The sequence below is a fragment of the Oncorhynchus tshawytscha genome, linkage group LG10 (genome assembly GCF_018296145.1).
Source record: "Oncorhynchus tshawytscha isolate Ot180627B linkage group LG10, Otsh_v2.0, whole genome shotgun sequence".
NCBI classification, from domain to species: Eukaryota; Metazoa; Chordata; class Actinopteri; order Salmoniformes; family Salmonidae; genus Oncorhynchus; species Oncorhynchus tshawytscha.
Genome location: NC_056438.1, coordinates 45,271,494 through 45,297,694, shown reverse-complemented (window position 1 = coordinate 45,297,694; position 26,201 = coordinate 45,271,494). Strand labels below are relative to the sequence as shown.

The following is a 26,201-nucleotide window of genomic DNA, read 5'->3' as shown; positions in this document are numbered from 1 at the left end:
AACCTGATTCAGTCTCCTTTCTAGCAGACACTGGGAACGTATTCACCTTCCAGCAAGGCATTAACCTAAAACACAAGGCCAAATACACACTGGAATGCTTACCAAGATGACATTGAATGTCCTTCAGTGGCCTAGTTACAGTTTACATAAATCTGCTTGAAAATTGCTGTTTAGCAATTATCAACAACCAACTTGACAGAGCTTGAACAATTTTTTTAAGAAAAATGTGCAAATATCATACCATCCAGGTGTGCAAAGCTCTTTTTAGAGACTTACCCAGAAAGACTCACAGCTGTAATCGTTGCCAAAGGTGATTCTAATGTGTATTGACTCGGGGGTGGGAATACTTATATACAGATATTTCTGTATTTCATTTTCAAACAATTGACAAAATGTAAAAAACAAACATGTTTTGACTTTGTCATTATGCAGTAGTGTGTAGATGATTGAGAAGAAAAACATATTTAATCAATTTCAAATTTAGGCTGTAACACAAAAAAAAAGTGTAATAAGTCAAGGGGTATGAATACTTTCTGAAGGCACTGTAACTTAGCATAAGAGACTTGTACCCAGGCTAACGTTAAATACCTTATTGCTTCCTCTGCAGCGGCCTGTGCTTCTTTGACACTCTTCCCATCTGTCAAATAAGTGAAATTAGGTGTCAGTGCTCATATAAGGAAGTTGGCTGTATACTGTAATTGACCCATAAAAGTAACGTTAGCCAGTTAACGTTATGCTATGGTTGCATTTGCAGCTTGCTAGCTAAATTAGCTAGAGCTACGTAAACACAACCGTAACGTTAGTTGAAAGAACGATAGCTTCGTTTCCATCACTTTTTGAGGACCCACAGAGACCCAACAATATCTAAACACAATGTTAATACCGGTCTGATGATATCTTATAAAAACAAACCCCTTTTGCCTGGTTTTGAAGAGCGAGCGACTCTTTTTCGTGGCTCGTTCTCCATGCTGGTAAAATGTTTTGTCACAGATAGAACAATGAGACAGATATTTCTCTGGATGTATAAATGTGAAGCATCCGGTTGGCGTTTCTACTCACTACCAAATATGGTAGTGAGTGGAAGTCCACTGGCGGGCAGTGGGAGACGATAGAACGAGATGGCTTTTGGCCGGCATTCTGAAAATCTTCTCATCAACTAAACATTTGATGTCAATACAGTTTTCGGTTCCCAAAACTAAAATCTGTTATGAACAGAACGGACTAAGTTTTGTAGACTTCACCCTTTGCAAAAGTGTTTTTTATTAAATCGCGCGGTTTAGGAGTGCAAAGGCGAAGTGAGTTATTGCACACGCGCACTTCAGAGTAGGCGTTCCCTAACGGAAATATGCAGCCGTCACTAGAACATTGGATATCGCTAGAGCGTGCTTGGCTCTGCCCTCCTCCTTGCTTGTTCTAGTATGCCCTCTATGACTCATTTGTTCCCATTGGAATCGACAAGCTGTGGTCTATCTTGGTTTAGTTATACAAATATTTGGTTTTGTGCTAATTTTTACATTACATCGACAGCAAGCACCAGGGTCCTGAAACCCTAGCAGAATCTTCCCTTAGGAACTTTGCCACATAGATTCTGGTAAGAATCCTGCTCAGATTGTGACCATAGCCTGGTTCCTGATCTGTTTGTGTTGCATATGATATAAGGTATATCCAAATCCTACGGCCATTGACAAGGACCGTAGGGGCCGGTTAATTGTGGCTATACAGCACAAACAGATCTGGAAACAGGCTAGCTCTTTCATACTATTCTTGATAATTATATTTGTCTTTCGCACAAGTTCTCATTCAACTAGAGGTAACTTCACACTGTATAGGGATAGGCATAACTAATATAGGGCTAACCCTACTTCTCCTGTAATCGTGTGTGTTCCGCAGGGCATCCTGTCGGGCATTGGGGAATCCCTCCCTGACCAGCTTCATGAGGTAGTCACATGGAATGCGTTTCAATTAACAGGTGTGCCTTGTTAAATGTTCATTTGAGGAATTTCTTTCCTTAATGCGTTTGAGCCAATCAGTTGTGTTGTGACAAGGTGGGGTTGGTATGCAGAACAGCCCTATTTGGTAAAAGACCAAGTCCATATTATGGCAAGAACAGCTGAAATAAGCAAAGCGAAACGACAGTCCATCATTACTTTAAGACATGAAGGTCAGTCAATGAGGAAAATTTCAAGAATTTTTAATGTTTCTTCAAATGCAGTCGCAAGCGCTATGATGAAACTGGCCCTCATGAGTACCTCCACAGGAAAGGAAGACCCATAGTTCTCTGCTGCAGAGGATAAATTCATTACAGTTACCAGCCTCAGAAATTGCAGCCCAAATAAATGCTTCACAGAGTTCGAGTAACATCAACTGTTCAGAGGAGACTGTGTGAATCAGGCCTTTATTGTCAAATTACCTGCAAAGAAACCATTACTAAAAGACCCCAATAAGAAGAAGAGACTTGCTTGGGCCAAGAAACATGAGCAATGGACGGATGATCTCTGCATGTGTGGTTCCCACTGTGAAGCATGGAGGTGGTGGTGTGATGGTGCTTTGCTGGCGACACTGTCTAACACTTAACCAGCATGGCTACCACAGCGATACGCCATCCCATCTGGTTTGCACTTTTAAAAATGTTTTATTTATTTAACCTTGTATTTAACTAGGCAAGTCAGTTAAGCACAAATTCTTATTTACAATGACATCCTAGGAACAGTGGGTTAACTGCCTTGTTCAGGGGCAGAACGGCGGATTTTTACCTTGTCAGCTCAGGGAATCGATCTAGCAACCTTACTGGCCGAACGCTCTAACCACTAGGCTACCTCCCGCTCTACGTAATGGGACTATTATTGGTTTTTCAACAGGACAATGACCCAACACACCTCCAGGCTATGTAAGGACTATTTGACCAAGAAGGAGAGTGATGGACTGCTGTATCAGATGACCTGGCCTCCACAATCACCCGACCTCAACCCAATTGCGATGTTTTGGGATGAGTCGGACCGCAGAGTGAAGGAAAAGTAGCCTTCAAGTGCTCAGCATATATGGGAACTCCTTCAAGACGGCTGGAAAAGCATTCCAGGTGAATATCCACCCTTTGCCGCTGACAGCTTTGCACATTCGTGGCATTCTCTCAACCAGCTTCGCCTGGAATGTTTTTCCAACAGTCTTGAAGTAGTTCCCACATATGCTGAGCACTTGTTGGCTGCTTTTCCTTCACTCCGCTGTCTAACTCATCCCAAACAATCTCAATCTGGCTGAGGATTGTGGAGGCCAGGTCATCTGATGCAGCACTCCATCACTTCCCTTCTTGGCAAAATAGCCCTTACACAGCCTGGAGGTGTGTTGGGTCATTGTCCTGTTGAAAAACAAATGATAGTCCCACTTAAAACAAACCAGATGGGATGGCGTATTGCTGCAGAATGCTGTGGTAGCCATGCTGGTTAAGTGTGCCTTGAATTCTAAATCACAGACAGTATCACCAGCAAAGCACCGCGTCTATTACTTGAACTCTGAAGCATTTATTTGGGCTGCAATATCTGAGGCTGGTTACTGTAATGAACTTATCCTCTACAGCAGAGGGAACTTTGGGTCTTCCTTTCCTGTGGAGGTACTCATGAGAGCCAGTTTCATCATAGCTCTTGATGGTTTTTGCGACTGCACTTGAAGAAACTTTCAAAGTTCTTGAAATGTTCTGTATTGACTATATTATTCTATTATTCTACAATGTAGAAAATAGTACAAAATTAAGCAAAACCCTTGAACGAGTAGGTTGTTCTAAAAGTTTTGACCGTTAGTGTATGTAAACCTGATATTTACCTTTTTTTTATTTTGTCATTATGGGGTATGGCGTGTAGATTGATGAGGGGAAAAAACTATGTCCATACAGCCAGATTCAAAAATGTATTAATGTGGAAAAAGTGAATGGGTCTGAATACTTTCGGAATGCGCTGTATATGTATTCATTGCACGAATAGGAGAGCTATAGCTCGTCTTTAAGGAAGAACCCCCATTACGCGAGTTCCTAGTAGTCCAGTCAGCCAAAGAGACGGCTGTAAAGTGGAGTCCTCCATTGAGCTGGATGTGAAGATGGTAATTGTAAAGTTCTGGATGGGAAAAGTGCCAGATCACGATGAACTGTTTCTAAACGGATACTGCACTATTTTACAACCTGCAGTGAAACCTGTGGATAAATTTGGGATCTGGTATGGAGTACAAAACCACAAGCGGGCAGCCAATACCAATTGTCAATGTGACCAGTATGGTCCGCCTCCTTGACGGCCCTACTCGGTTCACACACGTGCGGGTAGCCTTTGCATGTGGATCTTCTCTTTACCAAACAGGGTGGGGAAACTCCCACCGTGGGTTGTATACCTGGAACAAGCTTCTTTCCCGGTGAGGGTGCGTCCTTGTCTTTCTACCCTAAACTATTTTAGCGTGGTCTGGGCGTGTAATCTCGCCATTCACACAGGATACGTTCAGCGAAGGGGTTAAACTATTTTTCTTTTTTAAAATAATCGTGGCATAATCTCAGACACTCCTTCTAGTGACTGGTCTTCCCCTTTTCTAGTTGACCGGACAACACCATCACGGGTGAGTCACAAATCCCGGGTTATAGAGTTTCAGCTAAAACTAACTTCTTTGAATTAATTCTTAAGTGAACGCAGGGGTTCAGCACTTCATCTGAGTAAGGACAAACTATAGATACTCAGTACTCCTTTTGTGTACTTTTTACACAGTTACCCTAGTGCTCCCCTGTGGTTTCCTGCTCGAGCCCACAATATGGTCTGGCCTTGGGCCACCTAAGGTGAACCCCCTAAGCCTATAATTGTAATAATGCTACTTTTCTTCTTCAGCACTTTATTTAACTAGTGAATGAAAAACCAGTAACACTTCCCTTTTGGTTCCACAGCTTCACAACTGATGGATTTAGTGTTTTTTTTTTATTTTATTTTTAAAGACGGCAATTACAATGGGACTTCTAACGATAGAAATTAAGTTCCGTTCTTACCTTACTCAAAGTCTGCTAACGCATCAATCAGCTCCTGATCGGTCTTCCCCAGAATCTTTGCCCTTTCCCTATCTTTTACATTGGTTTTTATACCCATGCCTCTTGACTACAGCCACACAACACATCCTCTCACCCTACAAGTGACATTTCAGCAAAGTTACATAAAACATTGTCACCTTTTACACACGATGACTACACAGAGTCAGGTAACAAATTGGTTCCTTCGTAGGTGACGACAATCTGTGGTGTCATCTGCTTCATGGTAGGCCCACGTGCCATCAAGCAGCTCTACCAGCTCTATCCCAGGGCTGAGATGTTATGGGGGTTTCGCTATATAAGATGAACCTACGCCCTCCGGGCAGAGGAACATCTGCATACAGTCTACCCGCACCCGTCATTTCCTCTCTGCCTTTGACTGGGTTTTGCTGCTCTCCAGCCGTTGTGGTTGAGGCCTCTTCCTGTCCTCCTGCTTCTTCTTGATCTTTCTTGTTTCAGTGTTACCAGAGTTCTGTCTGGAGACTGGACAAGTCATCAAGTCCTACTGACTAGGCTCATTCATGAAACAATCCCTAACTCCATCTCTGGGCCATTACAACGGGAAGATCTCCTACCTTGGACAGACCCCTCAGTGTTACATCTGCCAGAGGCTAGTGCACCCTGTATGCAAAAGAAGGGCATGACTTTTTCAAGTGTCCCGTCTTATGACTATAAATTAGGGCGGGTCCCCAATCCAGCTCAGGGTAAGTGCCGGAAGAAGGGAGAGTTATTTTTATTTTATCCCTTTTTGTCCCCAATTCCGTGGTATCCAATTGTCCCATTCCTGCAACTCCCGTACGGAAGGTACGGCATCCTCCGAAACACAACCCAGCCAAGCCACACTGCATCTTGACACAATGCCCGCTTAACCCGGAAGCCAGCCATACCAATGTGTCAGAGGAAAGACTGTACACCTGACGACCGTGTCGGCGTGCATGCTCCCGGCCCGACACAGGAGTCGCTAGAGCGCGATGGGACAAGGACATCCTGGCCGGCCAAACCCTCCCCTAACCCAGACAACGCTAGGCCAATTGTGTGCCGCCCCATGGGTCTCCCGGTCGTGGCCGGTTGTGACAGAGTCTGGACTCGAACCACTCGGGAGAGAGGGTTAGACCCGAGAGTGAGTTCCATCCCCTGCGCGACGGCAGAGCGTGAGTTACCACTACAGGTCAAAGTGCAGCTGAGAGGCAGGTGCAAGTGAATGAGAGAGAAGCTGAGGGAGCTGAATCCAAACGTGAGGTCGACCAGATCTCTGAGGAAGGTGTTGACGGGAGTATCCAATCCTCCAGGTTCAGCCGCAGTGAGAGTGAAGAAGAAGAGTCCTTTGAGCACGCGAGCAAGTCAGACTTCAGTGCTAATCTCCCGACCCCCGAAAGAGAGCGATCTAATCTCCCTCTGCTTCCTTCCCCGCCAGAGTTAGTTCCCCCCCACCACTCAAGCAGGCGGAGTGAAACGCCCCCCCACACTTCCCAATCCAAAGCCAAGTTTAAAAATGAATATGAGGGGCCTCCCGAGTGGCGCAGCGGTCTAAGGCACTGCATTGCAGGGTTTGGGCATCACTACAGCCTGGGGTTTGGCTGTGTCATAACCGGCCATGACCGGGAGTCCCAAAGGGCGGCGCACATTTGGGCCAGCGTCATCCGGGTTAGGGGAGGGTTTGGCCGGTGGGGCATCGCGCTGTGGCGGGCCTGGCGCCTGCAGGCTGACTTCAGTAGTCAGTTGAACAGTGTTTCCTCCGACACATTGGTGCAGCTGACTTCCGGGTTAAGTGGGCGGGTGTTAAGAAGCGCGGATTGGCGGGACATGTTTCTGGGGGACGCATTGACTTCACCTTCGCCTTTCCCGTTGGGAAGTTGCAGCGAGATCGTAATCACGAAAAAGGGGGTGACAATTACAATAACAAAAAAGATGAGAAGCCAAATCCCGAAGGTAAGCAAAATAATAAGTAATCTAAAAAGACCTTAGAATAAGACTTTGCAGCCAGATGATTTAACATCATCAATGCTTCTCTAGAGAAACCAACATGAGTGTTTAAATGTCTATACAGCAAATGATGCAAATAAGAAAACAATTTAATGAGGAAACTATGGGGCTATTCATGTGTGGGATATTCAGTAATTATATGTGGGGATTTTAATATGGTGACAGAAGCAAATGATCGGGTATCTCAGACATATAAATATTAACTGGAACACAGTATCTTGAACAAAACTATTTAAAAAGTGATCTCTTATTCAGTATATGGAGGTGAAGTCACCTGACCCATGTAGAAACAAAATAATGTTAAAAATCTACTCAGTGATACTGCCAGGTTGATATCCATACGACGTTTACCATTGGGTGCTGTAGTAAATTGAAGTTGTTTTGTCAAAAGTAAATTGTGTTCTATGCCTAATTCTCATGATGGAGGGTTTGGAACACCTTTTTAGTGACTGCTACAGAACTAAAGAAATATGCGATCTGATGAGAATTATCGGTTTGATGTACAGTGTCTTCAGAAACAACATAGCTCAGGCAGTAAAAGGCTCTCTCATACATTTATATGCAGATAGTCTTATACTCAGCTGGCCCCTCCCTGGATTTTGTGTAAAACGCTTTACAACAAAGCTTTCTCTGACCTTAACCTTGTTCTGAACACCTCCAAAACAAAGGTCATGTGGTTTGGTAAAAAGAATGCTTGAGGTAGTCACCTCATACAAGTACTTGGGAGTATGGCTAGATGGTACACTGTCCTTTGCTCAGCACATATCAAAGCTGCAGGCTAAAGTTATATCTGGACTTGGTTTCCTCTATCATAATCGCTCCTCTTTCACCCCAGCTGCCAAACTAACCCTGATTCAGATGACCTTCCTACCCATGCTAGATTAGAGGCGTAATTTATAGATCGGCAGGTACGGGTGCTGTTCTTCACCATTCGGCCATCATATTTGCCACCAATACTCCTTATAGGACACATGACTGCACTCTATACTCCTCTGTAAACTGGTCATCTCTGCATACCTATCGCAAGACCCACTGGTTGATGCTTATTTATAAAACCCTCTTAGGCCTCACTCCTCCCTATCTGAGACATCTACTGCAGCCCTCATCCTCCACATACAACACCCATTCTGCCAGTCACATGCTGTTAAAGGTCCCCAAAGCACAAACTTCCTTGGGTCACTCGTCTTTTCAGTTTGCTGCAGCTAGCGACTGGAACGAGCTGCAACAAACTCAAACTGGACAGTTTTTTTTTATCTCAATCTCTTCATTCAAAGCTTCAATCATGGACACTCTTACTGACAGTTGTGGCTGCTTTTGTGTGATGTCTTGTTGTCTCTACCTTCTTGCCCTTTGCTTTTGTGTGCTCAATAATGTTTGTACACTGTTTTGTGCTGCTACCATGTTATGCTGCTGCCATGTTTCTACCATGCTGTGCTGTCTTGTTGCTCCCATGCTATGTTGTTGTCTTAGGTCTCTCTTTATGTAGTGTTGTCTCTTCTCGTGATGTGTTTTGTCCTATTTATTTGAATTTTTAATCCTAGCCCCCAACCCCGTAGGAGGCCTTTTGGTAAGCTGTCATTGTAAATAAGACGTTGTTGTTAACTGACTTGCCTAGTTAAATAAAGTATTCATACCCCTTGACTTTTTCCACATTGTGTTACAAGGTTGGATTCAAATTGATTTAATTGTAATTTTTTGTCAACAATCTACAAAAAAATGGAGGAAAAATTTTAACATTTGTGATTAATTCATGAAAAATAAAACAAACATATCTTGATTATATAAATATTCAACCCAGAGTCAATAAATGTTAGTCACCTTTGGCAGTGATTACAACTGTGTGTCTTTCTGGGTAAGTCTATAAGACCTTTGCACACCTGGATTGTACAATAGCCGCATATTCTTAAAACTCTATTAAATTGGTGGTTGTTCATTGCTAGACAACCATTTTCAAGTCTTGCCATAGATCTAAAAGCAGATTTAAGTCAAAACTGTAACTAGACCACTCAGGAAAATTCAATGTCGCCTTGGTAAGTAACTCCAGTGTACAGTTGAAGTCGGAAGTTTACATACACTTAGGTTGGACTCATTAACTCGTTTTAAAACACTCCACACATTTCTTGTTAAAACTATAGTTTTGGCAAGTATGTTAGGACATGTACTTTGCATGACAATACATTTTTCCAACAATTGTTTACAGACGATTATTTCACTATTAATTCACTGTTTCACAATTCCAGTGAGTCAGAATTTTACATACACTAAGTTGACTCTGCCTTTTAAACAGCTTGGAAAATTCCTCATTTGAGTCAATTGGAGGTGTACCTGTGGATGTATTTCAAGGCCTACCTTCAAACTCAGTGCCTCTTTGCTTGACATCATGGGAAAATCAAAAGAAATCAGCCAAGACCTCAGAAAAATGTGTAGACCTCCAAGTCTGGGTCATCCTTGGGAGCAATTTCCAAACGCCTGAAGGTACCACGTTCATCTGTACAAACAATAGTACGCAAGTAAAAACACCATGGGAAAAGTACAACTCACAGAACAGCAGCAAAGGACCTTGTGAAGATGCTGGAGGAAACCGGTACAAAAGTATCTATATCCACAACCTGAAAGGCCGCTCAGCAAGGAAGAAGCCACTGCTCCAAAACCGCCATTAAAAAAGCCAGACCACGGTTTGCAACTGCAAATGGGGACAAAGATCATACTTTTTGGAGAAATGTCCTCTGGTCTGATGAAACAAAAATAGAACTGTTTGGCCATAATGACCATTGTTATGTTTGGAGTAAAAAGGGTGAGGCTTGCAAGCCGAAGAACACCATCCCAACCGTGAAGCACGGGGGTGGCAGCATCATGTTGTGGGGGTGCTTTGCTGCAGGAGATCCTGGTGCACTTCACAAAATAGATGGCATCATGAGGCAGGAAATTTATGTGGATATATTGTAGCAACATCTCAAGACTAGGGCTGAAAAAACCTTGGATCATTGTTACTCTAACTTCCGCAACGCATATAAGGCCCTGCCCCGCCCTCCTTTCGGAAAAGCTGACCACGACTCCATTTTGCTGATCCCTGCCTACAGACAGAAACTAAAACAAGAAGCTCCCACGCTGAGGTCTGTCCAATGCTGGTCCGACCAAGCTGATTCCACACTCCAAGACTGCTTCCATCACGTGGACTGGGATATGTTTCGTATTGCGTCAGATAACAACATTGACGAATACGCTGATTCGGTGTGCGAGTTCATTAGAACGTGCGTTGAAGATGTCGTTCCCATAGCAACGATTAAAACATTCCCTAACCAGAAACCGTGGATTGATGGCAGCATTCGCATGAAACTGAAAGCGCGAACCACTGCTTTTAATCAGGGCAAGGTGACTGGTAACATGACCGAATACAAACAGTGCAGCTATTCCCTCCGCAAGGCTATCAAACAAGCTAAGCGTCAGTATAGAGACAAAGTAGAATCTCAATTCAACGGCTCAGACACAAGAGGTATGTGGGCAGGGTCTACAGTCAATCACAGACTACAAGAAGAAAACCAGCCCAGTCACGGACCAGGATGTCTTGCTCCCAGGCAGACTAAATAACTTTTTTGCCCGCTTTGAGGACAATACAGTGCCACTGACACGGCCTGCAACGAAAACATGCGGACTCTCCTTCACTGCAGCCGAGGTGAGTAAAACATTTAAACGTGTTAACCCTCGCAAGGCTGCAGGCCCAGACGGCATCCCCAGCCGCGCCCTCAGAGCATGCGCAGACCAACTGGCCGGTGTGTTCATGGACATATTCAATCAATCCCTATACCAGTCTGCTGTTCCCACATGCTTCAAGAGGGCCACCGTTGTTCTTGTTCCCAAGAAAGCTAAGGTAACTGAGCTAAACGACTACCACCCCGTAGCACTCACTTCCGTCATCATGAAGTGCTTTGAGAGACTAGTCAAGGACCATATCACCTCCACCCTACCTGACACCCTAGACCCACTCCAATTTGCTTACCGCCCAAATAGGTCCACAGACGATGCAATCTCAACCACACTGCACACTGCCCTAACCCATCTGGACAAGAAGAATACCTATGTGAGAATGCTGTTCATGGACTACAGCTCGGCATTCAACACCATAGTACCCTCCAAGCTCGTCATCAAGGCTGAAGAAATTCGGCTTGTCACCAAAAGCACTCACAAACTTCTACAGATGCACAATCAAGAGCATCCTGGCGGGCTGTATCACCGCCTGGTACGGCAACTGCTCCGCCCACAACCGTAAGGCTCTCCAGAGGGTAGTGAGGTCTGCACAACGCATCACCGGGGTCAAACTACCTGCCCTCCAGGACACCTACACCACCCGATGTTACAGGAAGGCCATAAAGATCATCAAGGACAACAACCACCCGAGCCACTGCCTGTTCACCCCGCTATCATCCAGAAGGCGAGGTCAGTACAGGTGCATCAAAGCTGGGACCGAGAGACTGAAAAACAGCTTCTATCTCAAGGCCATCAGACAGTTAAACAGACACCACTAACAATGAGTGGCTGCTGCCAACACACTGACAACTCCAGCCACTTTAATAATGGGAATTGATGGGAAATGATGTAAAATATATCACTAGCCACTTTAAACAATGCTACCTAATATAATGTTTACATACCCTACATTATTCATCTCATATGTATATACTGTACTCTATCATCTACTGCATCCTTATGTAATGCATGTATCACTAGCCACTAACTATGCCACTTTGTTTACATACTCATCTCATATGTATATACTGTACTCGATACCATCTACTGTATCTTGCCTAAGCTGCTCTGTACCATCACTCATTCATATCTTTATGTACATATTCTTTATCCCCTTACACTGTGTATAAGACAGTATTTTTTTTTTGGAATTGTTAGTTAGATTACTTGTTGGATTATTACTGCATTGTCGGAACTAGAAGCACAAGCATTTCACTACACTCGCATTAACATCTGCTAACCATGTGTATGTGACAAATAAAATTTGATTTGATTTGAGACATCAGTCAGGAAGTTAAAGCTTGGTCGCAAATGAGTCTTCAAAATGGACAATGACCCAAAGCATACTTCCAAAGTTGTGACAAAATGGCTTAAGGACAACAAAGTCAAGGTATTGGAGTGGCCATCACAAAGCCCTGACCTCAAACCTATAGAAAATTTGTGGGCAGAACTGAAAAGGTGTGTGCAAGCAAGGAGGCCTACAAACCTGACTCAGTTACACCAGCTGTCAGAGGGAATGGGCCAAAATTCACCCAACTTATTGTGGGAAGCTTGTGGAAGGCTACCTGAAACGTTTGACCTAAGTGAAAAAATTGAAAGGCAATTCTACCAAATACTAATTGAGTGTAACTTCTGACCCACTGGGAATGTGATGAAAGAAATAAAAGCTGAAAGAAATAATTCTCTCTAATATTATTCTGACATTTCACATTCTTAAAATAAAGTGGTGATCCTAACTGATCTAATACAGGGAATTGTTACTAGGATTAAATGTCAGGAATTGTTTAAAACTGAGTTTAAATGTATTTGGCTGAGGTGTATGTATACTTCCGACTTCAACTGTATTTATGGCCTTGTGTTTTAGGTTATTGTCCTTCTGAAAGGTGAATTTGTCTCGCAGTGTTGGTTGGAAAGCAGACTGAACCAGGTTTTCCTCTGTGCTTAGCTCACTTTCCTTGTTGTCCTTGCCGATGACTCATAACATGATGTAGCAATCGCCATGCTTGAAAATAGGAAGTGGTACTCAGTGATATGTTGTTAGATATGCCCCAAACATAACGCTTTGTATTCAGGACCAAGTTCAGTTCTTTGCCACATTTTTGGCTGTATTTAGTGCCTTATTGCAAACAGGATGCATGTTCTGGAATATTTTTATTCTGTACAGGCTTCCTTCTTTTCACTCTGTCAGCAATGTTGCTTCATCTTCAGCTTTCAATCACAGCCATTAAACTGTAACTGTTTTAAAGTCACCATTGGCCTCATGGTGAGATCCCTGAGCGGTTTCCTTCCTCTCCGGCAACTGAGCTAGAAGGGACGCCTTTATCTTTGTAGTGACTGGGTGTGTTGATACACCATCAAAAGTGTAATTAGTAAATTCACCATGTTCAAATGGATATTCCATGTCTGCTTTTTTTTTTTTTTTTACCCATCTACCAATAAGTGCCCTTTCTTGTCGAGGCATTGAAATCTCCCTGGTCTTTGTGGTTGAATCTGTTTTAAAAAGAACTGCTCAACTAAGGGACCTTACAGGTAATTCTGTGTGTGGGGTACAGAGATGTGAGAGTCATTCAAAAATCAAGTTAAACACTTATTGCACACAGAGTGAGTCCATGCAACTTATTATGTGACTTGTTAAGCATATTTTTTACTCCTGTAACCCTTGATGAAAACCTGATCCAGAGCGCTCAGGACTTCAGACTGGGACGAAGGTTCACCTTCCAACAGGACAACGACCCTAAGCACACAGCAAAGACAATGCAGGAGTGACTTCGGGACAAGTCTCTGAAAGTCGAGTGGCCCAGCCAGAGCCCAGACTTGAACCCGATCGAACATCTCTGGAGAGACCTGAAAATAGCTGTGCAGTGACAGACCTTGAGAGGATCTGCAGAGAAGAATATGAGAAACTCTCCAAATACAGGTGTGCCAAGCTTGTAGCATCATACCCAAGAAGACTTGAGGCTGTAATCACTGCCAAAAGTGCCTCAACAAAGTACTGAGTAAAGGGTCTGAAAATGTATGTATGTGAAATTTCAGATGTGCAAACATTTCTAAAAAACAGTTTTTGCTCCATCATTATGGGGTATTGTGTGTAGATTGACGAGGGGAAAAAACAATTTCATCAATTTTAGATTAAGGCTGTAACGTAACAAAATGTGGAAAAAGTCAAGGGGTCTGAATACTTTCTGAATGCACTGTAAATAACAAAAAGCAAAACATACAATCTCATGCTCACCCCTGATTGGAGGACCTCAACATTTTTACACGTGTATATATCAATTCCACCCGTCAGACAGCCACAGATCAACCCATCTTACCCAGTAAATCACCATTCTACCATTTCCTTCTGCAATACATCCCTCCATTATATCATGGTGTCTCATTAGGGACTCAAACCTCCCCATCTGCAACATGTGTGCCCGAAATTGCCCCAAAAATATATATATTTTTTTTACCCAAGAGCACAATATCTCTTGTTGACTGACTGTGGTCGTTCAAGTCCCCCAGCAATAGTTTGCAGGTCCAACCACACCCTGATATTATGGCATAACAACCATTCCTGGACCTTTTCATAACAATCGGAAATCAGGCAATATTAACCAGAGGTCGACCAATTATGATTTTTCAACGCCGACACCGATTATTGGAGGACCCAAAAAGCCGCTAACGATTAATCAGCCGATTTAAAAAAAAAAAAAAAAAATCTTTGTAATAATGACAATTACAACAATACTGAATTCAGTATTGTTGTAATTGTATTATTGCAAATTAATTGGTATCGTTTTTTTGGGGGTCCTCCAATAAATTGTTATCGGCGTTGAAAAATCATAATCGGTCGACCTCTAATACAGATGCTGCCTCTTCTGGGAGGATAAAATTGGAATTCTAACCAACTCTGTATAGCTTCAATTCAAAATAAGGATAAACTGCCTCCTGAGTGGCAGCGCGGTCTAAGACTGGCCGGGCACCTGCAAGCTGACTTCGGTCACCAGCTGGACGGTGTTTCCTCCAACACATTGGTGCGGCTTTCTTCTGGGTTAAGTGATTAGTGTGTCAAGAAGCAGTGCGGCTTGGCGGGGTCTTGTTGCGGAGGACGCATGGCTCTCGACCTTCGCATCTCCCGAGTCCATAGGGGAGTTGCAGCGATGGGACAAGACTGTATCTACCAATTGGATATCACGAAAATTGGGGAGAAAAAGGGGTAAAAAGTACAAAAATAAAATCAAGAAGGGGAAACGCAATAGTGCTAAGCACAGGCAAAATCCTAAAGGAAAACCTGGTTCAGTCTACTTTCTAGCAGACACTGGGAACGTATTCACCTTCCAGCAGGACATTAACCTAAAACACAAGGCCAAATACACACTGGAATGCTTACCAAGATGACATTGAATGTCCTTCAGTGGCCTAGTTACAGTTTACATAAATCTGCTTGAAAATTGCTGTTTAGCAATTATCAACAACCAACTTGACAGAGCTTGAACAATTTTTTTAAAGAAAAATGTGCAAATATCGTACAATCCAGGTGTGCAAAGCTCTTTTTAGAGACTTACCCAGAAAGACTCACAGCTGTAATCGTTGCCAAAGGTGATTCTAATGTGTATTGACTCGGGGGTGGGAATACTTATATACAGATATTTCTGTATTTCATTTTCAAACAATTGACAAAATGTAAAAAACAAACATGTTTTGACTTTGTCATTATGCAGTAGTGTGTAGATGATTGAGAAGAATAACATATTTAATCAATTTCAAATTTAGGCTGTAACACAAAAAAAAGTGGAATAAGTCAAGGAGTATGAATACTTTCTGAAGGCACTGTAACTTAGCATAAGAGACTGGTACCCAGGCTAACGTTAAATACCTTATTGCTTCCTCTGCAGCGGCCTGTGCTTCTTTGAAAAAAACAAAACAACTTTTTGTCAAAATGGAACTAAAAATAAGCTGGACTCTAAAACCTTCCATGGACACTATTAAATCATGTTATGTAATTACGAACTCAAACGTATTGATGTGAAAGTTGAATTGTATTTATGTTAACTATTTATGATTGTAAAATGTGAAAAATGGCAGATTTGTTTGAAATACAATTTAAGCAGGACGATGACAACTGGAGTAAACCCATCAAACCAACTCTTGAAGTTTGTAGTTGTCTATAAAAAAAGTTTCTCAAAATATTTTGCTCTATATTTTTACTCTTAAGTGTAGAAACTATAAACGCAACATGCAACAATTTCAAATATTTTACTGAACAACAGTTCATAGAAGGAAATCAGTCTATTGAAATAAATTCATTAGGCCCTAATCTATGGATTTCACATGACTGGGTGGTCCACCCACTTGGGAGCCAGGCCCAGGAATACTCCTGAGCAGCACCCCCCCCCCCCAGATGTGGAGGTCCTGGGCTGGCTTGGTTACACATGGTCTGCGGTTGTGAGGTCGGTTGGACATACTGACAAAATCTCTAAAATGATGTTGGAGGTGGCTTATAGTAAAGAAATTAACATTTAATTATCTGGCAACAGTTCTGTTGAATATTCCTGCTGTCAGCATGCCAATTGCATGCTCCCTCAAGTTGAGACATTTGTGGCGTTGTGTGACAAAACGGCACATTTTAGAGTGGCCTTTTTATTGTCCCCAGCACAAGGTGCACCTGTGTAATGATTATGCTGTTTAATCAGCTTCTGGATATGCCACACCTGTCAGGTGGATGGATTATCTTGGCAATGGAGAAACGCTTGGGATCGTAAGAGACCATCCACCCGGACAGCTGATCAAACCGAGGAGTATATCTGTCTGTAACAAAGCTTGTTGTGGGGAAATACTCAATTTGATCGGGTGGACCTTGCTCCCATGTGGCATGTGGCTTGCTCCCATGTGGCCGCACCACTGCCCATTCATGTGAAATCCATAGATTAGGGCCTAATGAATTTATTTCAATTGACTGATTTCCTTATATGAGTTGTAACTCGGTAAAATGGTTGAAATTGTTGCATGTTGAGCTTATACTTTTGTTCAGTATAGATTGGTAAATTAGCGGCCAGCTATCTAATTATGGACAGGGGACCCCCATTGATTTTCACTCAGATGTTTTGAGCCCCACCTGTTTAGCTAAAAAATATATATATATATTTGCATGTTATTTTGACATTAATACGTGTCACATATAAGTTTGCAAACAATGTTTAAAAAAATGTACTAATTTGTTAATAAAGTCATATACACACATGGTTTCTTTGTTGCTTTCTTGAGTAATAGAGCTCCAAAATGCAGGTGTTTCAGCCTAGTTCAGTGTGGTCTGTGGTGGTGGGGCAGCCAGCAGACAATACGGAGCGTAGGGGTTGGTAATGTTCTCTAGTTGCACCGCGATTGGCTCAGTGTTCTGTCACTCATGGGGACACTACGTCACTGCAAAATCTATGGGTAGAGCTCGAAAATTCATGCCCCTTGGGTGCTGCCATAGATTTACATTACAAGTGCCCATCCAAGAAGGCTCAAGGTCATTGGCCACAGATAAAATGTCAACATCATACTTTCAAAATCTTAGCTAGAGAGCTAGACAAGCAGTCATCATCATGAATCAAGTCGACAATCTACTGGCAAATCCTTTTCATATGAAGAGAAATCATAGATTTGTTTTTTTATTTTTTACCTTTATTTTACTAGGCAAGTCAGTTAAGAACATAATCCTATTTACAATGACAGCCTAGGAACAGTGGGTGAACCGCCTTGTTCAGGGGCAGAACAACATATTTTTTACTTTGTCAGCTCGGGAATTTGATCTAGCAACCTTTCAGTTACTGGCCCAACACTCTAACCACTAGGCTACCTGCGCCCCGTATCGGTGCTCATTGGCCGTTGGAAATCAGAAATTCAACAATGAGTGGTTTGGAAGGAATCAGTGGATAACTGTAAGCGTTGCAAAGCAATCACTAGCCTGCTATTCAGTGAAGAGGGTGTGTGGTCCAAGTCTGGGTTTAAGAGTCTCTTTTCCAAGCTTAAAAGGATAAACATGCACATGCAACACCATGGCCAGAAAATGTTAAATACATTTGCCATGCTGTCAATCCTGCATGACTTCTGCCATGTTCAAAACAACTGAAAAAATAGGAACAGGAAAATCTCAGACTTCAGTAAGTTCAAGACAACTGGGAACCCGGAAAAAACAAGCTCTGACTGGGAAAATAAGTTTTGAACAGTCATCCAACTCGGAATTCCAAGGGAACTTGGGCTTCTTTTTAGAGCAACCTTTTCCCGGGTTCCCAGTTGTCTTGAAAGCACCATAAATCCAGAGAATGCCAGACTTTGATTACAAAATTTGACCACAAGAATGACTGCCGCGCCACTGTCCTGTTCAAGTGGGCACTGCACAACAAAGTGAGTCCAAAAATGTCTTATATGCTGCTGCAGAAATGATGTAATATGTGAAGGGGATATGTATACTGTGGTTAAGAAAATAATACTAAGTATATGTTGTGTAGTAAGCTGTTAGTAGCCCATGTGCCTCACACTAATAATTTGGTCCCTTTCCCCCTCATAACTTAGCCTACTGTTCTGACTTGGTGGTGCACATGTATCATATAGCCTGTTTTAGAGAAATGTCATCATCGAATATTGTAATAGCTTTCACTGTCTTCTTATATGCCCCCTTTACTTATCCTACGGTTCTGACTTGGTGTACAGTGATAATTCTGTAAGAACGCCCCATGTTCTGAATTTTGGCACTGTATATTTCAAAAGTGCTGAAAGAATAGTTCTATTGACAACATCCGTCTTAGCTCGCTCATTAATGTCTTCATTGAAATTACGTATAGCCTCTTATCGTTCCCTTATGCCATAGTTTGTACATCTCAATTGTCCGTAGAAACCACACTTGTTGCAAGTCAGCCATATCAGCTATGTTTTAAAAAAAGGCAGTAAATGAGAATGAATGAACTGTTTCGCTGCCAGACAAGGCTCGGCTGATGACCAGGTGTAGCAGTGGTAAGGATTCACTCCATTGTGCTGGAAAGAAAGCTCTGCTGTTGGGACAGGTTTATGTAGGCCCTAACAGTTTGTGGGCACCGTGTGTCATCGTCATAGTGCAATTAATGTATTGTTTAGTGTTGTGTAGTTGCTTTGCTGGCATGCATCAACAACAACAACAACAAATAACATTTGAGTTTTCCCCACTAAGACTTATATGCTAAAATCGCCACTGTGTACGAACAATCATGATCTGCCCAATTCTATACAACCATGAAAATAAAATTCAAAACCAAATAATTCCTTACTAACTTCTACCCCCCCAGAAAACAAAATATCACTCACCAGCCCCCCTACCACATTAAACTTTACCCATATCATGCGGAAACACTCCACCCATAGGATTGTCCACACACACACCCGTTTTTAAGGTTTGATACTTTCCTAGATATCAATATAAAAATGATAATATTCAGATATAATCCCCTCAGACTTCCTCTGAATAAATATTGTGTTTATTCAATTAAGTACATAGATTTATAATACTTTTTTGACCACCTGCTAATGATGATCGAATGTTCCTACTCCTGAATGATAGAAACATTTTTAAATAGGATCAACAGTAAATCTAACAGTTCATCTCAAACAGCAAACAGTATAAATAAAGTATAACATACACAGTAACATGAAACATTGTCATGGAACCCGTCCATACAACTATGAACACTTCTAAAATAGTCCATCAAATATACCCATGAATGCATCTACTTCCTTGCTGTCGTCCTCTCCCTGGAGCCTGCAATGATGAGGAATCATGCTATCTATCAATGATTTAAAGTTAATGCATAATCTGCTTACAAGTTGTATTGATAAAAAGTAAAGGAAATGAACTATTCTTTCGCTATAGTTCCTCCTTACCTTTTGCCAGTCGCATTGCCATTGTTTAGGGTAGTCATCTTTGAGAAGAAATCAAACTGTCCTCCCAGCGGAGCCATGCTTGTATCTGTCTGTTTTGGGAAGGAGGGTGCTTTCACAGAGGATTCACTGAATGTCCTCTGCAGAGGGAAAATATTACTTTTCAAATGTGTTTGGAAACAAATGGGCTAAAACATTTAAAATCATGTGATTTGTGTAAAAAACAACAACTTTTCATTCAATATCATAACAGAAGCCTTGGCTTTGTCGTCAGTTTAATTTTGATGTCAGATTCAGCATTGAGATGAAGTCAACTGAGTTGCTAGGGGTAGTTAGTAACTCACTGTGGCCTTGTTGTCAGAGTGGCTCCAGGGAGCAGAAGCCTGGAGGTTATGTGGTCTGACTGAGAGACTAGTAACTGCTATCTGAGGAATAACTGGGGAGGTTGACCTGGGACACACAAATAAAACATGACATTTTACATTGATAAATCATTTGGTTTAGGAGACATTTATCAAGTATTTACAGATATAGGATCTTAATTTGATCGCCGTGTTGCAGGAGAACTTTCCTGCAGTGCAGGAAATGTAAAACTAGTACTGTATTTGAGGATTAAAAAAGGCTTCCAAAGTTAGTCATTTCCACTTTGAAATTTCAGATTTGATTTCCCCTTATGAAAAATGTATCAACTCTCCCAAAAAATTGCATTCATTATAAATCACATAATTCACTTTTCCTGTTGCTGCAGGATTAATTTCCTGCTGTAGCAAACTGGCTCAAATTAAGATCCTACATCTGTACAACAGTACCAAGTTTCTACTTGCTGACATCTCTATAACCAGAAACTAGTTGGCATACAACTGGGAAATAACATCACTATCATGTCCCATGCCAAATATAGCCTGCTGGCAAAGATCATATTTAATTCAGTGTAATGACAGTGGTTTGATATCTTGTGACACAGTGAAGTTTGGTACAAGTAGAACTCACCTGAGTGGGGCACTGGAGACAGTGAAGCGGGGTTTGGGTTGTACATAAGTGGATGGTAGTGGTGTTGAGTGACCTGAAAACACGTGTCCATCATTTCATAATTAATTGAAGACCAGATCAAAATTACCAATCAAACTGTAATTGATGAACAGAGGGTTGGGGTCAATTCTCTTTCAATTCAGTTAGTTCAGGAAGTAAAGTGAAATTCTGATTTCAATTCCAATTTTTCTTCATTCTTTTCAATGAGGAAGAATGGGAATGAATGTTTACTTCCTGAATTGACAGAATTTTAATTAAATTGACTCCAACCCTGGATGTTCTGTAGTAGAATACCTTTCAGCTTGTCACGGTCAATCCCCTGAGTGTTAGCTACAGTGGTGCATGATGTCTCACTGGCGTGAACTAAGTTGTCGTCGTCAAAATCATCCCATTCGTCTCCCAGGTCAAAGGTCACGCTGGGGGTGTGTGACGACGAGAGGAAGCCACTGTCATCGGTCAAGTCTACGATGGGACTCGGAGAGTAACTCCTGCTCTGGCTTTGGGGAGTGCTGTAACCGCTAGTCTGGCTTTGGGGGGTATTGTGACTCTGGGTTTCCTCCCTACTCTGGTTTTGAAGGGGAAAATGACTTTGGGGGTAACCCATGCTATGGGTTTGGTGGGTGCTGTGGCTCTGTGGGTAACCCGTGCTCTGGTTTTGAGTAGTGCTGTGGCTTTGGGAGTAACCCATGCCCTGGTTTTGGGGGGTGCTGTGGCTGAGTGACCCTCCGTTGTATGCACTGGGTTTCCTCCACATTGAAGTGCCTGAAAACATAGATGTTGATTAATGTTGAGAGATGAGATGTTGATGTAAAATGTATGTCTGTTTGCAGTGTTTGAAGTAAGTAGTCTACTGGAAAATAATATGATGTGCATACAGTATTGAATCTACAAGGGAGTACGACTTGGAATCATGGGATATGATTGTAAAAAAATAAAAAATATAGTATGACATAGTTTTAGTAACTGAGAAGACCTACTTTGTGACTCTGTAGGGGTTTGAATAGGTGGTGGTTCCTCTTCTCCCATTGTCTGATATATGTCTTCCAGGTAGTCATTATACTCTGTAGAGAGATATCTTTTGAGTTACTCCTCTCAAGGGCCCATTAACTACCATTACTTTCCCACACTGCTGTATACTGGCAGACCGCATGGCCCCTTTTTTGTCGATCAACCCCCCAAAATGAATAATTAATAGAAATATGTTGAGAGTAGATCTTAAAAGAAAATGACTGAATTAAAAGTGAAAGTCACCCAGTAAAATACTACTTGAGTAAAAGTCTAAAAGTATTTGGTTTTACATATACATGTACTTAAGTATCAAAAGTAAATGTAATTGCAAAAGTATATTTAAGTATCAAAAGTAAAAGTATAAATCATTTCAAATTTCTTATATTAAGCAAGCCAGCTGGCACCATTATCTAGTTTTTTAAATGTACAGATAGCCAGGGGCACAATACAACACGCAGACATAAATTACAAACAAAGTTTAGTGAGTCGACCAGATCAGAGGCAGTAGTGATGACCAGGGATGTTCTCTTGATAAGTGCGTGAATTGGACCATTTTCCTGTCCAGCTAAACATTCATAATGTAATGACTGAGTACTTTTGGGTGTCAGGGAAATTGTATGTAGTAAAAAGTACATTATTTTCATTAGGTATGTAGTGAAGTAAAAGTAGTCAAAAATATAAATAGTAAAGAGTTATAATAGTAGAATACACAAGGTGCAATTTTCGAAATTTGGTTGTGCATCAGCATCTTTTCTCTTGTTATGTCAGTCACTGAAAGCAAAGAAAATGTATACTGAACAAAAACATAAACACAACATGTAAATTGTTGGTTGCATCTTTCGTGAGCTGAAATAAAAGATCCCAGAAATGATTCTCACATTTTGTGTGCACATTTTTTTTTACATCCCTGTTAGTGAGCATTTCTCCTTTGCCAAGATAATTCATCCACCTGACACTTGTGGCATATCAACAAGCTGATTAAACAGCATGATCATTACACAGGTGCAACTTGTGCTGGGGACAATAAAAGGCCACTAAAATGTGCAGTTTTGTCACAACACAATGCCACAGATGTCTCAAGTTTTGAGGGAGTGTGCAATTGGCATGCTGACTGCAGGAATGTCCACCAGAGCTGTTGGTAGAGAATTGAATGTTCATTTCTCTACCATAAGCCACCTTCAATGTTGTTTTACAGAATTTGGCAGTACGTCCAACTGGCCTCACAACCGCAGACCACCTGTAACCACGCCAGCCCAGGACCTCCACATCCGGCTTCTTCACCTGCGGGATCGTATGAGACCAGTCACCTGGACAGCTGATGAAACTGAGGAGTATTTCTGTCTGTAATAAAGCCCTTTTGTGGGGAAAAAATCATTCTGATTGACTGGTCCTGGCTCCCTAGTGGGTGGGACTGGCCCCCAAGTGGGTTGGCATGGCTGCGCCCCTGCCCAATCATGTGAAATCCATAGATTAGGGCCTAATGAATTTATTTCAATTGACTGATTTCCTTATATGAACTGTAACTCACTAAAATCGTTGAAATTGTGCAGGTTGTGTTTATATTTTTTGTTCAGTATAGATTGGTAAGTTAGTGGAAAGCTATCTAAACTTGTAGTAATCATGGTCAAATTACCCACTGGGGAACCCCCATTGATGTTGCTAGTTACTTTCACTCAGATATCGTATTAAAAACTCAAAATGTTTCTCTACGCCCATGGCAAAATGTGTAGGATTGCAGGAAATGAACTGTAAAACGTATTTTTTTCTTATCTCACTGTCGAGTTGGGGGCCACTAAAAAGATAGGGCCAGCTCTGACTGCATGTGTGGGTATGGATGAGGGTACGCAGACCCACGAGCCACTGCGGCCCCTCATGATGAGTTCAGATTTTTTGTGGCCCCCACCCCATCAAAGTTGCCCATCTCTTCTCTAGAAGGATTCTGATACTAAACCTACCATGGTCATAGTTCTCAAGATATGCCATCTCTTGGGGCGTTGCAAAGTCCTCAGCTGATTCCACACTCTGTTGTGTTGTTGAAGCGCCATAATGATTACCTACAAACCTTCAAAACATTTTAAGAAACGATGAGGACAGTGTCAGATACAGTTTGCATTGGTAATCAATTAACTCTGGGCGGCAGGGTAGCCTAGTGGTTAGAGCGTTGGTAACCGAAAGGTTGCAAGTTCAAATCCCCGAGCTGACAAGGTACAAATCTGTCGTTCTGCCCCCGAACAAGGCCGTCATTGAAAATGAGAATTTGTTCTTAACTGACTTGCCTAGTAAAATAAAGGTAAACACTTAAAAAATAAAATAATAATTTAACTCCAACCTGATGAACTGTATGTTTTGGGTGTGGAAAAAGAGTGTATGTACCTGCAAGCAGCAGGCGTATAAGAAAAGTGCTGAATGTTCGTAGCCCCAGTCCTACCACTCATTCTCATCTAAAGGAACAAGCAACAGGCAGACAAAACACAAATTCAGTTGACACATAAAACATTTAAAAAAGCTAAAACATGTCACGCTTTGGATTTCAATGCATGATTTATGCCAAAGTATGAATGAGTCTTGTGTGAGTCTCTTAAGTTAGAATTCAGCCCAAAGGGGTTATATTTTAAAGGACTGCTGCAGTTCTTGTCAGGTGTTCTCTCACTTTTAGGCGTTTGACTGGAGTCTCCGTCAGTGTGTCACTCCTGGTCTTCAGGTCTTGGAGGTAGGAGGAGAAACTCGAATGCTGATTCATAGGCCTCTTCAGAACCACCGGCACTCCATTTTGACCTGGGAAACATAATTAGGATATGAAAATACAGCGCCTTCAGGAAGTTGACCCCTTGACCTTTTCTACATTGTGTTGTGTTACAGCATGAATAAAAAATGTATTCATTTTACATTCTTTGTCACTGGCCTACACACAATAGCCTGTTATATCAGAGTGGAATGACTGTGTGTTTTTAGAAAAGTTTACTCAATATGTCAATAAGTATTAAACCCCTTTGTTACGGTAAGCCTAAACAAGTTCAGGTGTAAAAATGTGCTTAACAAGTCACATAATAAGTTGCATGGACTCACTCTGTGTGCAGTACGTGTTTAACATGACTGCTGAATGACTACCTCATCTCTGTACCCCACACATACAATTATGTGTAAGGTCCCTCAGTAGAGCAGTGAATTTAAAAAACAGATTCAATCACAAAGACCAGGAATGTTTTCCAATGCCTCACAAAGAAGGGCACCTATTGGTAGATGGGTAAAAATGAAAAAAAAAGCAGACATTGAATATCCCTTTGAACATGGTGAAGTTATTAATTACACTTTGGATGGTGTATCAATACACCCAGTCACTACAAAGATACAGGCATCCTTCCTAACTCAGTTGCCAGAGAGGAAGGACACCGCTCAGGGATTTCACCATGAGGCCAATGGTGACTTTTAAACAGTTACAGAGTTTAATGGCAGTGATAAGAGAGACCTGAGGATGGGTCAACAATGTTGTAGTTACTCCACAATACTAACCTAATTGACAGAGTGAAAAGAAGTAAGCCTGTACAGAACACAAATATTCCAAAACATGCATTCTGTTTGCAACAAGGCACTAAAGTAATACTGCAAAAATGTGGCAAAGCAATTAAGTTCTTGTCCTGAATACAAAGTGTTATGTTTGGGGCAAATCCAATACAACACATTAGGGAGTACCTCTCTCCACATTTTCAAGCACAGTGGTGGCTGCATCATGTTATGAGTATGCTTGTAATCGTTAAGGACTAAGCACAGGCAAAATCCTAGAGGAAAACCTGGTTCAGTCTGCATTCCACTAGACACTGGGAGATGAATTTACCTTTCAGCAGGACAATAACCTACAACACAAGGCCAAATCTACACTGGAGCTGCTTACCAAGAAGACAGTGAATGTTCCTGAGTGGGCGAGTTGAAAATCTATGGCAATTTGACAGAGCTTGAAGAATTTTGAAAATAATACATGGGTAAATGTTGCACAATCCAGGTGTGAGAAGCTCTTAGAACTCACCCAGAAAGACCCACAGCTGTAATTTTCACAAAATGTGCTTCTACAAAGTATTAACTCAGCGGTGTGAACACTTCTGTATTTAACTTTAAATACATTTGCAAAGATGTCTAAAAACATATTTTCACTGTCATTATGGGGTAGTGTGTGTAAATCGATGAGAAAAGTGTTAAAAAATAAAGAATGTAATCAATTTTGAATTCAGGCTGTAAAACAACAAAATGTGGAAAAAGTCATGGGGTATGAATACTTTCTGAAGGCACGGTACACTATAATACATTCATCAAACATTTTAATTATTCTAAGTGTCAATTGAGAAATGGAATGGACAGTTTTTGAGGACTAAAAACTTGACTCACAGCAGTCGTGGCCACACTGATCCTTGTTTTTGCAGAAGTGGTTACATTGTCTTTTGCCTGGAACTGGTTGTGAGGAACCGGAATTTCAGCGGGGAAAAAAAGATATTGCACATTTTGTTTCAAAACAACAACAAAAACAGTCCTG

At 41.7% G+C, this 26,201-nt stretch overlaps 1 protein-coding gene and 1 long non-coding RNA gene across 4 annotated transcripts in view; one reads left to right on the top strand and one right to left on the bottom strand.

Moving 5' to 3' along the window:
• Nucleotides 1-26,201, bottom strand: part of rpap2 (RNA polymerase II associated protein 2) — a 36,297-nt gene that overhangs the window by 9,893 nt on the left and 203 nt on the right. Inside the window, exons 2-11 of one of the 2 annotated variants that reach the window (XM_024435241.2) lie at nt 26,057-26,119; nt 24,330-24,454; nt 24,053-24,120; nt 23,635-23,741; nt 21,649-21,732; nt 20,966-21,433; nt 20,633-20,705; nt 19,987-20,092; nt 19,646-19,782; nt 589-637 (exon numbers count right to left, since the gene is read on the bottom strand). In XM_024435241.2, the coding sequence (XP_024291009.1) occupies nt 589-637; nt 19,646-19,782; nt 19,987-20,092; nt 20,633-20,705; nt 20,966-21,433; nt 21,649-21,732; nt 23,635-23,741; nt 24,053-24,120; nt 24,330-24,454; nt 26,057-26,119 (1,280 nt within the window). Of the gene's footprint in view, nt 1-588; nt 638-912; nt 1,122-19,645; nt 19,783-19,986; nt 20,093-20,632; nt 20,706-20,965; nt 21,434-21,648; nt 21,733-23,634; nt 23,742-24,052; nt 24,121-24,329; nt 24,455-26,056; nt 26,120-26,201 lie in introns of those variants that run through there. The other variant, XM_024435242.2, reaches the window with a different exon arrangement.
• Nucleotides 1,301-22,913, top strand: LOC112260275. 2 transcript variants are annotated; one of them, XR_002955003.2, is made up of 3 exons: nt 1,301-1,591; nt 1,891-1,969; nt 22,875-22,913. It is a non-coding gene; the product is annotated as an uncharacterized LOC112260275 (long non-coding RNA). The 2 variants fall into 2 exon arrangements; XR_006084317.1 differs by lacking the exon at nt 22,875-22,913 and adding an exon at nt 15,646-16,026.